Source organism: Populus euphratica, unplaced genomic scaffold (genome assembly GCF_000495115.2).
Source record: "Populus euphratica unplaced genomic scaffold, PopEup_1.0 scaffold129.1, whole genome shotgun sequence".
Lineage (NCBI taxonomy): Eukaryota > Viridiplantae > Streptophyta > Magnoliopsida > Malpighiales > Salicaceae > Populus > Populus euphratica.
Window position 1 is genome coordinate 80,769 of NW_011499907.1, and position 12,351 is coordinate 93,119.

A 12,351-nucleotide genomic window follows, 5' to 3' on the forward strand; every position below is an offset into this window, starting at 1 on the left:
GAATTTTTTTTAAAGTTAGAGTCTCCTAAAGGCTAATTGGATTAGGTTTGAAATAAAAATAAAAATAAAAATAAAAATTTAGGCTCGGTGATACAGAATTTTGAGGTAACACAATTCGAAAGTTTGAAATGTAGCAAATGGGTTATGGGTTGATGATTGCGGAGCCGGAAGTTTAATTATGGTATATTGCAGTATTTTCTCTTTGAAATTTTATTGACTCATTTTAGGGTTTCAAAAACACACACACGTTGAAATAAAGGCATTCACACATCGACCACGACAACACCTCGTGATGAGTTGTCCTTCTAATCCTTGGAGCGATCGAAGCAAAACCAAACAACCGATGTGGAAGAAACCATCTAAACAACGATCAACCCAATCAAGACTCTTTCTTTCTTTATCAATCAATCAATATTTGTTCAGTACATAATTTATTTTTAATAATGTCTTGAGACAACCTCTGTGTATCGAAATTTAGTGCTAGCGTCAAGTCCATGGCGATGTCATATCACGGTAGGGTTTTGTTTTCTTTCCTTCTCTATCACGCATTGCACTCCTGACGCAGGAAGAGAAGTTCTGCTTGGATTTCTATACATTTTTTAAGATGACCTCTTGACAGAATTTGACGTTGTCGAATCCCAAATTATTTGTTAAATCACGTTATTTAATTATTTTTTTAATATTGTGATATATGGAATGTTTTTTAAAAATATATTAAATTAATTTATTTTTTATATTAACATATTAAAATAATAAAAAATATATTAATTTAATATTTTTTTAAATAAAAACGTTTTTAAAAACGATAAATGCGATAAATGCATGAGTTGTCGTACTCTGAAAACAACTTAAATAGCTTTGTACCATGCACCTATCAATTCAAAAGCAGAGGTGTCAGTATAACGGTGAAAAAAACTTGTTTCTTTTTATTTGGGTTTAAATTTTATTTTATATATATATATATATATATATATTATTTTCATGATATTTTATATATTTATTAGGTTTAAAGAATATTTAATAAGTTATAAAATTAATTATAATATACATAAGCTAACACCCATCTAAATAAAAAAACAGGTTAATTATTTAGACAGTGGTTAAATAATAAAATTTAAAATTAAATAATTTGATTTTTTTATGATTTTAGATTTGAATATTTGGTTATTTATATAATGATTGCTAAAAATTTATATAATTATTAACTTTAGGATCCATAAAATTAATTATAATATATGTAAGTTAGTTTAAATATCTATATTAATTTAAAAAAATAAATTACTATTTATCATATTTTTTATGTGATCCTTCATAGTTAGTTGAAGACTGATCCGGATTCCATATTCGAAACTTTTTTTTTTTCATTAAATATTCCGCATCAACACCTCCTAAATCCCAGATATTTTTTCTACATTTTGTCCTCGTACGGTAATGGTTTCAATTCATCTTTTTAGTGCTTATAACAATGAATATCTAGATGAATCGATACTTTGGATACTTTTCAATCAATATTTTTGGAACTTTGTTAAGAAAGTTTAATTTTTTTAGAAGGTATAAAGATGAAGTTTATATTTATAATAAATATTTTTAAATTTAATAAAATATTATATTAAGATAATATAAGTGTTTTCTCACTTCAAAACCTAACATTTCTAGATATAGTTAAGTTTAAAGTTCAATCATGCTTTTAATATTTTTTTTAATTTTTTTTAATGATTTTTAACACAATATTAATGTCAAAAATATTTATTTTTCTATATCCTATGTGTATAAAACTTTTCTAGGAGATTACTATATATATTTTCATTGTCATTAATATTTTATAAAGAATATTTGTCTCTTTTTTAATTTTATACAAATTGTTTTTATCTATTATTAATATTATCAATAAAAAATAATTTTTAACCCCTCATTCTATCAAAACAATAAGGTTTAAAGATAAAAGTCACCTAAATCATCCAAGTATAGAATTTATAATTTTTATTATGTAAATATTCATACTTTTAAATCTCAGATATCATGTAGCATACCAAAACAAAAATAAATATTTTTATTTTTAAAATTTAAAATACAATTTTTATTTATTATAATCCCTTACAAAATATTAATTTTATGATTTGAGGATTCCTATAAAAAATTCTTTTAAAGGTGTTATTACATCTTTTACCATCAATTATCTATTTCTTAAGCACATGAACATCTTATTATTCACACTAAAAAACCTTAATTCATGAGGATTGTGAAAAATCGCAGTACAAGAGACCGAGCTTGTGGTAATATAATCACTGTTAGCTTTAGTTGGCTAATCTTGGACCTCACCTATTCTTGAAGCTTGGTGATTATATTATTGACCAGTCAGCCACACACACCATGTTGAACAATTGCCTAAATTGTAGTAAGGTACTAAGTCAGCTACTTGGAAATTATCTAAACACCTTAAATTCAAAGGCAATGGTTTTGTTACTGGTGGACGGTACGTCATTCATAGCCTTCGGAAAAAAAGAGTATTCGACGGTAGATAATGCATAAATTGTACTCCATTTATCAATGGATATTCCATTTCATGATTTGTTTTTTTGAAGAAAAAGGGTATAAAGATGGGCTGAACCCATTACTTCCATTACCACGACATATATTTAGAGGGATCCCTACCACCCCTATAGCAGGCCGAAGCTAAGGATATAGTTTACCTGTTATCCCGCCAACTTGAGGAAGGGATTTAAGACCAACCAAATTTAATAATATTAAAGTATTGTCCCCTCTCATCGCTATGGAGATGATGTGATATAGTTTCTGATTATGTTTTAATATAAAAAACTATTTTAAAAAGTAAACTAGAATTCCAAACACCCCGTAGCCGTGAGTACGGGGAAAACATTTGCAACATGAAATCAATGAATGCTCATTAGAGAGTATAGACTGTATAGTCCTATATTTTAATTGTTATCTTTATAATCATGGTCATTAAAAGCCCTGTCGGTGGCAGTTCTTTCGATCAGGACTATGTAGGGGACGTGTTTCACGTGTTTGAAGGATTTCATTTCATTATAGACACATTTAAAAAATACTTTTGAATTACCGTTAGGAATTGACACTATAAAATGCGTGTATATATGTAATAGCAGCCTTGTAACTTAGAAGCCATTGAGACTTGCAAAGAGAAAATATTTATTTCCTGGGAGGTATAACTTTACATTGAGCAACACCTGCTGGTAGCTGAACCTTTCTAAAAGGAAGGAAAAGAAAAAATTCTTTCAAGTTGCAGATTCTAACATTCTGCTGATTTTGCTTTCTCTCTCTTTCAGCTGTCTGCAATATCATGGACACCATGCCTCATGATGAATTATTGTTGGCTGTGCCTCTCCTTGTTGACAAGGAGCAACACAGGCTAGGATGCAAACTGAGAGATGTGGAATCAAATGACAGTTTTACAAGTTCAGGCTCCACATCTACCTTCAAGACTGTTTTCCACGGACTCAATGCTTTGTCAGGTTCTACTCTTCAACATATACGCTGCATCTGTTGTAGTCTTCAAACTCTAACCAATTTTGTTCTCGGTTTGATTTTTCAGGAGTTGGAATCCTTTCAATTCCCTATGCATTATCATCAGGAGGATGGTTGAGCTTGATCCTTCTCTTTGTCATCTCCACTGCAGCCTTTTACACCGGCTTGTTGATCCAAAGATGCATGGATTTGAATTCAAATATCAGAACTTATCCTGATATAGGCGAGCGTGCTTTTGGTAACAAGGGAAGAATTTTGGTGTCATTTCTCATGTACACAGAACTCTATTTAGTTTCAACAGGATTCCTGATTCTTGAAGGAGATAATTTACAAAATTTATTTCCTAACATGGGGATTGAAGTCGCAGGGTTTGAAATAAGTGGCAGACAATGTTCTGTTATAATTGTGGCCCTTATCATTTTGCCTACGGTTTGGTTGGATGACATGAGCATTCTATCTTATATCTCTGCAAGTGGGGTTATAGCCTCAGCTATCGTTCTCATCTCAATTTTTTGGACTGGTGCATTTGATGGGGTTGGATTTAAGGAAAAGGGAACGCCAGTGAATTGGCATGGAATCCCTACTGCAGTAAGCTTGTATGCCTTCTGTTACTGTGCACATCCAGTCTTCCCCACCCTTTACACTTCTATGAAAAACAAGCATCAGTTCTCTAACGTAAGCAACCATCATGACTGATTTTCTGTAATACTCTACTTCCTCATAAAACTGGCTTCTATGTTTACGATTTTACATGATTGAGTTTCATTGAAGTTAACGACTAGTGTTGCTTTAATTGCAGGTCATGATCCTGTGCTTTATTTTATGCTCCTTTAGCTACGCATCAATGGCAGTTATGGGTTACCTAATGTTTGGACCAAGCGTTCAGTCGCAGATAACCTTAAATCTTCCAACAGAAAAGCTAAGCTCAAGACTGACAATATACACCACACTGGTCAGTCCCATTACAAAGTACGCCCTGATGATCATTCCAATTGTAAATGCTATCAAAAGTTGGCTTCCAATGAACGGCAAGAAAAGGATATTTAGCCTCTTCATCGGTACGTCTTTGGTGATCAGCAATGTCATTGTAGCCGTCTCGCTCCCTTTCTTTGGTGATCTCATGTCGCTGGTCGGAGCATTTTTAAGTATGACAGCTTCTATTATACTTCCATCCTTATGTTACATGAAGATTTCTGGAACTTATCAGCGATTTGGGTTTGAGATGGTGGTCTTATGGACTGTAGTGCTTCTTGGTGCTGCTGTCGTGATATTGGGTACTTACACCTCTCTCTTGGAGATAATAAGACACTTCTAACACGTAAATATACCCGATTATGTTTCATGCATATTTTCCTCCTTGATGAAAGCAACTTTTGTTTTGGCATTATATGCTCTTTAATCTAGTTTAATTCGAGAATTAACTTAATCAAAGAGTCGCTGACCTAATTAATGTAGACAAAGCTTGGGTGACTAATCTATTAAATCTTGACCAAGTCAACTATTGATTTTAAAACAAATAAATTGCTTAATCTAAAAATTAAATCTTAGTGCCTTTTATTAAAAAACTATATTTTAGTATAAAGAAAAGTCTTTTTCCTTGAAAAGAGGAAGCCAATAAACCAAATAAACACCGGAGGAAGTCCAGATTGGAGCGTGAAGCTTGTTGAAAAGGAATCTTCTAACTAAGACAATCAAAATCAAACAAAATGATTTCAATATTTGTTAACTTAAATGCATATATATAGACACCCGTGATACGTATTATTCTTATTGGCTTTATATTTCATATTATTTTAATAGTAAAATCTTGGATTTGTATTTGCCCATAGGCAGTATGTCTAACCACCTTCTACGAATAAAAAACAAAAACATTATTAATCAAAATATTTCATATGTCATTCTTATTCTATTTGTATATATAATAAAATAAAATAAATGATATAAAAAATAATGAGTCTTTATAATAAAAAGTTCACATATTGATATCATGACAAAACAAAATAACTAGTTCCTACAACTAGCTTATTAGATGAAAGAAAACAATCAGATCCTATAACTAATGCATAACTAGTTCCTATGGCAAAAATAATAACTCTTGCTTCATTATCGAGTTGAAAGTTCATTTTATTTTCAACTAATCTTCAACTATTTTTTTAGTTTCTATATGCAATTGTAAATGTGAAAACAACATTTGGTTTTCAATACTCAAGAATTACAATGCAAATTAGTAAGATAGTTTTTAATTAAAAACATACCTGATGCGAACCTTTTGATTATATATTTAAAGAACCTCTAACGAAGTAAATAATAACTCAGAAATATAGAAATGAGGTTTGATAGAACTTTAACCTAGAAATAATTTTATACCTAAGAACCAAAGTTACTAGAAAGATACTTGGATGTAGAGATAACCTTGTATTGAAGAACCCTAAATATGCAAATGATGTTGCAAAGCCAAGTAATCTTTGATAAATTAGTGTAAGATTCTTGTTCCTACCAAAAAAAGTTGTTTTTGTCATAAACAAACAAAATAAAAACTCGCATTTTTTCTCTAACTTCTTGTAGAAATTTGCATTTAAGGAAATATAATATAGTCTCCTTTAAGTAACACTAATGGACCCATTTTGGGTTAGAAGCTACTGGACCTTAACTAGTAATTAACTAATATGAGTCCAATAGTGAAATAAACCTTTAAACAATGTTTAATGAGTTAGAACAAACCCAAATTAAAAATAATTATTCAATATTAAATAAATAAATAAATAAAATAAGATAATAGAAATAAATTCTTCATGTCAGAATTTCTCCACGTAACCTGAATCTTTAATTTTTACACATTCTTGGCAGATTTTCATTCCTAACTTCAAACATGCATGTCGTTTTCTCTTGTATATATGAATTAATGGTTCTCCCTCGTATGTATGAATTAATGGTCATACCATATATGGTTGGAAATATTTAAATATCTAGTTTTCATACCAACTTAAATCATAGATAAATTCCACTTGTAACTTAAGATATGTCCTAAACAATACATAAAGGTTTAGTTTGATAGATTTGATATGATTTGTCTCATAACTTTGACCCTATGCAATAATACGTTCCTGAGCTTTATTTTACTTGAACGTTTATCAAAATATAGTTTCATGGGTTTAGTATGTCCCTATAAAATAGTATTTTGTTTTGATGTATAGTTTGAGAGATATATTTGATCTCGCAAAACTAGTCAATAGACATTTTAATGTCAAATTCAAACCTGACTTAATTTGTATCATCCTCTCCTTATTTAAAAAAATTCATCTTTGAATTTGGATAATGAAAAATATATTCTAAGGTAAAAAAATCAAAACCAAGCCAAAGAATAACATTATCATCAAAATCAAGAAGAACATTGTTAGCAAAGAAGGTCCCCCTCATGTATAAGCTCTTCTTTTCAACCACTTTCTCCTTCTTTAATTTCAATTTTTTCTCATATATTTGCTTAGGTTTCAAAGATACAAAAGTTATAGGTTTTTCATTCATCTCAAAGGAATACCTATTTATCATTCTTTCATGTATTATCATGATCTACTAAGTAACAAGTGACTAGCTTGTAGTGACATAACATCACATAATACCTCATCACAATATTTACCAATAGAAAAAGCAACCAAAACATAATTATTCACTTTCACTTTACCACCAGCATTCAACCATTATAATTTTTAAGATATGAGATGTTTGGTAGTATGCAAGTTTAACTTTCTCATCAATTCAGTACTAGCTACATTAGTGCAATTACTACTATTTATAATTAAGTTACATACCTTATTATGAACATGACATCTCATGCAGAATATGTTCTCCTTTTGACCTTCTAAATAATCCATATTGACATGCATATTCAATGTTCTCCTAACCATAAATGCCTCTCCCTCAATCGAATATTTAACACAAACATTATCAGCATCCTTTAATGGTGACATCTTCTCCTCTTTATCCACCTCATTAGTTTCAACCTTATTATTTGCTTTTATAATCATAACTTTTTTTTTTGGACACTGTGAAGCAACATGACCAAAACCCAGATAATATAAGCATTTAATGTCATGGTTGTGAGAAGTAGGAGTACCATTGTTACCTTTAACAATGACCAAGGTGTTTTTCTTCTATTTAGGTACTTGGCCATGCCCTTCTCATTCTATGATGATGGACCACCCCTAGTGTTAACCTTCTAATTGGGTTTCTAAGGTTTCAAAGAGCTTAATGTTTGGCTTTTCTAAATGGTACCTTTTTGTTTAAGTTGTTTCTCCATCTTCACGTCTATATGCACCATCTTCTCCAACTCTATATAATGATGCCACTTCATAATATAAGCTATAACATGATTAAAACTATTCATGAATCTAAACATAATAGCCACCCCATTATCCTTAACATCATATTAAATCATAGCAAGTTTTATCTTTTTAAAGTACTCGTCAACACTCTTTATATCATGACTCAAACTTTACAACCTTTGATACAATTCTCTATAAAAGTGGTTAAGCATAAATCTCCTTCTCATAAGGGATTTCATCTCATCCCAATTATCGACTTGCTTTATATAATTTCTCATATAATTTGTCACTAATTGATCCCACCACACAATGATATAGTTAGTAAAACCAATCATAATAAGTTTTACTTTCTTGGGTTCTGGATAATTAAGACACTAAAAAATCCACTTCACCTTCTTCTCTCATTTTAAATAAACTTTAGGATCATTCTTCCCTTAAAAAGCTAGTATTTTGAGCTTAATTGTACCCAAATCTCCACCTAACTCAACATTATAGTCCTAATACTTATAATTACCCCTCTGACTAAAATTATCATTATATCTTTCCTTTATAAATTGAAAATTTTGCTATTGTAAAAAATGTTCCCCGTGTCCCATTGATACATCTTTAAAATCAACATCACTCATGTCCGTATTATGAGTCATAAACTCATTTATATTAGTGTTAAATCGTCTAATAGCCCTCATAACATTAAATTCTTTTTGCTTAGACCTAATGTGAACCCTACCATGATCATAAACATGTTGCCTATCCAACCTATCCAATCTATGTCTAAATTTATTAGTCATTTGATCCACTTAGTGATTTATAATGTGTATTTAAGTTATAATTTCATTATCTCTTCTTTATGCTGCCATGTTGTTGTTTAACTTTAACATATTTGAATTTTAAAATTGGTTAGTTGACAATAAATATACATTCATCTTTTACTTCCTCAAGTGCTTACACTCCTCTTGTATTTCACTCAAATATATTTGTTATGCCTTTTTCCTCTCGTCTCACCTTTCTTCAACACTTGTGAAACTGAAAGCAATCCCAAATATAATAGTTATAGTTGTGTATCTAAACATATTTATATAATTCAAAAGGAAAAAAAGATGTGAAAACAAGCAAAGGCAAAATTATGTTTACAATTTCACGAGTAACAAACGAATTTGAATGTAAAATGGATATTTTTAAAGGTACAAAAGAAAAAAGATGCAAATGTTATACAAAAAAGATTTAGATGACACCTAAATATATCAATTATGATGTTATTATATTTTTATAATTGAAAAATTACAGCAGTAAAAAAAATTTGAAGTACTGATGCAAATTATACTCACGATGACAAGTTCCAATCCTGAATTTAGTTCCTATAGGAAAAGAACTCCAAATGACCTTAAATTTTAATAGAGTACAATTACAACATTGAAACCCAATATTTAAAATTAGATAATTTTCTGAATTTGTTTACCTGAGATTCCTTTATGATACGAATCTGACCTCTTACAACAAGTTTTGATCCTGACCTTGGTTGCTATAGAAAACGATCTCCAAATAAGTTTAAATTTTAAATGGGGTTTAATTAGGACTCCTAGAACCATTATTTAATATTTAAGAATTTTATGAATTAGTTTGGTCTAAATTCTTCATTGTTTGTGTTTTGTTGCAGATTCGACCAAAGTGACTTTTTGATGTTTTCTTCCTTTTTTTTTTACTCTTTATTCTACTGATATATTTTGAGATAACAACAAACTAAAATTAAATTTTTTTTAAAGGAAACCTAGATGCAACCTTATTAGTACTTAAAGGTGTGTTTTTTTATCAAGGTTTTATGTCATCATTTTGCACTTGAAGTATCAATAACTACTTAACTAAAGCATGTTTTATAATAATATATCTAATAATATAAGATAACTTTAATTTATGGTAAATATTTATTTCAAATACAGGCCTATAACATAAATAAAAGAACTAATTGATGAATTTAAGAACTGAAATTGAAAGGACAAAGAGATGACCAAACTTAGAAAAGAGATGTGGGTGCAATCTAAATCAGAATACTGTTTGGTAATTAGATACTAACATGTTTGATACTAACATGTTTTGTATTTGTTATTTTATTCACTCTTTAATACTTTGCTTGTTAAATGACTAATCTTGATTTATGTTGTAGAACATTTGGTACAACAAATGCTTGGTACTTTCATAGCCCATACTGTTTGGTATAACCGACACCTAAGCTATGAAAGAAACTTGATTTGTTATTAACGTAAGTTATAATCATGAATGTTTGACGAGATTTACAAGTATTAGCATTAATTGAATAAGATGACTAATGTAATCATGTTAACAATTTATAATCTAATTGGAACCTCCTTTGTGTGTGGTTTCCAATTGAATAATAAGAGTTTATACTATACTTGTTTGACATACCATTAGTGGAACCTCTAACCTTGACATGTGTTTTTATCATTGTTTAATCCATACGTTAATCTTTCATCTCAAAGTTCTCATCAACTTCTTCTTCTTGATTATTATTATTATTATTATTATTATTATTATTATCTCCTCTTTACTACTACTACTACCACCACCACCACCACCACCACCACTACTACCACTACTACTATTATTGCTATTATTATTAGATTTGTTATTGTTGTTGTTTATAATTATTATTTATAATTTGTACAATTAACCTCCCTGTGATTCAACCCCGGTCTTGCCGGGTTATTTATTACTTCGACACTCCTGCACTTGGGAGAAGACATCAAGCTTTTGGTCGTGTCAAGTTTTTGGTGCCGTTGACAGGGATGTAAGTTCTTGTACAAATTATAGTATTTAATTTATTTTTTCTTTTCACTTTTCTTGTATATAACTTTGTTTCTTTTCTTTTCTTTCTCTTTTTTTTGTTTTCTATTTCTTTTATTCTATTCCCACACATGCATGAGAGAGGATCGAATATTCATTTATTAAGTGATAGACTTTGTAGGGTATCCTCATTATTTTTAGAAAATATGGCTGAAGAAGATAATGAATCACTTCATAATAAGAATAATGAGAATAACCGTGGTAGAACACTTAGAGACCACATGAATCCTATAAGAACAAGTGCACCATCATGCATAGTTTTTCCTCTGGATGTATCCCATTTTAATTTTAAGTCGGGCATTATTCAACTTTTACCTTCTTTTCATGGTTTAGATTTAAAAAATCCATACTTGAATTTCAGGGAATTCAAAGAGGTCTGTAACATCTATAATGACTCAAATTTTAGTATGAACACCATTAGATTAAAGTTGTGTCCTTTTTCATTAAAAGATAAAGCTAAAATTAAATTTAAAATATTTTCCAACATCACACCTTATCAAGAGGCATGATATAAATCCTTACCATCACTGAAGATGTCACGACATACTTTTGAAGTTTAAAAAAGGGTCATCTTTATATTATAGTACAAGTTATGAAGAAATGATGGGCTTAGACAAAAAACTAGTATGCCAAAAATTCTATCTTGAAAATTTGTTATAGTTTTAAAGAAAATATATGGTGGTTTAAGGTCAAATATGTTTTTGAAGAAGAGAAGAGAAGAGAGTAGTGAACATGGTAAAACCTATTTGTAAGAGATCTGGAACATTTATTGGTAACTTTTCCCATTCAGTTCACTCCTAAAACATGTTTTCTTTTAATAACTTGGTTGCCATTAAAAAAAAATCAGAGAAAACTTTCTTTTAGTTGTGTTGTTTAGTAGAAAATTATTCAGTCATTGTTTTTTAAAAAAAGAACTTTCCTTTACTGATCATTCTTTAAACAAACATTTGGAGAAGGATATAAAATATTAAGCTCATGAATTGTTTTTTATTAAAATTAATTTTTATTATACATAACATAAATTAAAGCTCCTAAGTCAAGAGATTGATGATTTCTTCATTTGCATGAGATTTTGATGATGTACATGACATGATTTTGCTTTTTATAGATATAAAAAGAAGGAAAAGATAAACTAAATATGGTTGTTATCATTCTCATCCATAATAATTCCTTTATTCAGTGGTTAACATGATAATTTTTAGCTAGTTCATAATCTTCTATCCTTTATGAAACTCACGACCTGCCTTGTAGTAGATGTTTGTTCATTCTAGCACTTTTTAGCATGTTTTCATCACTCAATTTTATTGTTATATTCTATGCATTTATTGTATTCTTTTATTTCATGTGATGGATTTCAATTTGGAAATTTTTATTAGTATTTTCTATAAGGTTTTCGTTAATAAGATAGTTTTCTAATATGAAAAAGATGTAGGCTTACTTTATTATAGAAGACTGACATATTGGTTTGGAAGAGGAATTATGGTTTTCCAAGCTATTCAAGGGATATGTAATTTTTTGTTTCTTCTCCTTCAAATGTTTATAATGTGTTGGAGAGGATTTGTTTGGCTAAGGGTATCTTAAACGCTAGTCATTTAAGTTACAATCCTGGTGGTGCCATTATAGATTATTCTCATTATTCCTTTCTTTTTTTTGTGTTCATAATTTAGTTGTC

At 29.5% G+C, this 12,351-nt stretch overlaps 1 protein-coding gene across 2 annotated transcripts; it reads left to right on the top strand.

The window, feature by feature from the left end:
- Positions 1-3,026: 3,026 nt before the first annotated feature.
- Positions 3,027-4,886, top strand: LOC105133446 (vacuolar amino acid transporter 1-like). 2 transcript variants are annotated; one of them, XM_011037454.1, is made up of 4 exons: positions 3,027-3,182; positions 3,306-3,491; positions 3,572-4,179; positions 4,304-4,886. In XM_011037454.1, exons 2-4 carry the CDS (start codon positions 3,320-3,322, stop codon positions 4,817-4,819), a joined length of 1,296 nt encoding a protein of 431 aa, XP_011035756.1. In that variant the 5' UTR covers positions 3,027-3,182; positions 3,306-3,319; the 3' UTR covers positions 4,820-4,886. The 2 variants fall into 2 exon arrangements, with proteins under 2 accessions (XP_011035756.1, XP_011035755.1); XM_011037453.1 differs by having other exon boundaries at positions 3,028-3,491.
- Positions 4,887-12,351: the final 7,465 nt, after the last annotated feature.

Coding starts and splice junctions, on each gene's coding strand:
- LOC105133446 (XM_011037454.1), top strand. CDS start 3,320: ATGGACACCATGCCTCATGATGAATTATTGTTGGCTGTGCCTCTCCTT. Junction 3,492..3,571: donor CGGACTCAATGCTTTGTCAG/GTTCTACTCTTC, acceptor TTGATTTTTCAG/GAGTTGGAATCCTTTCAATT. Junction 4,180..4,303: donor ACAAGCATCAGTTCTCTAAC/GTAAGCAACCAT, acceptor CTTTAATTGCAG/GTCATGATCCTGTGCTTTAT.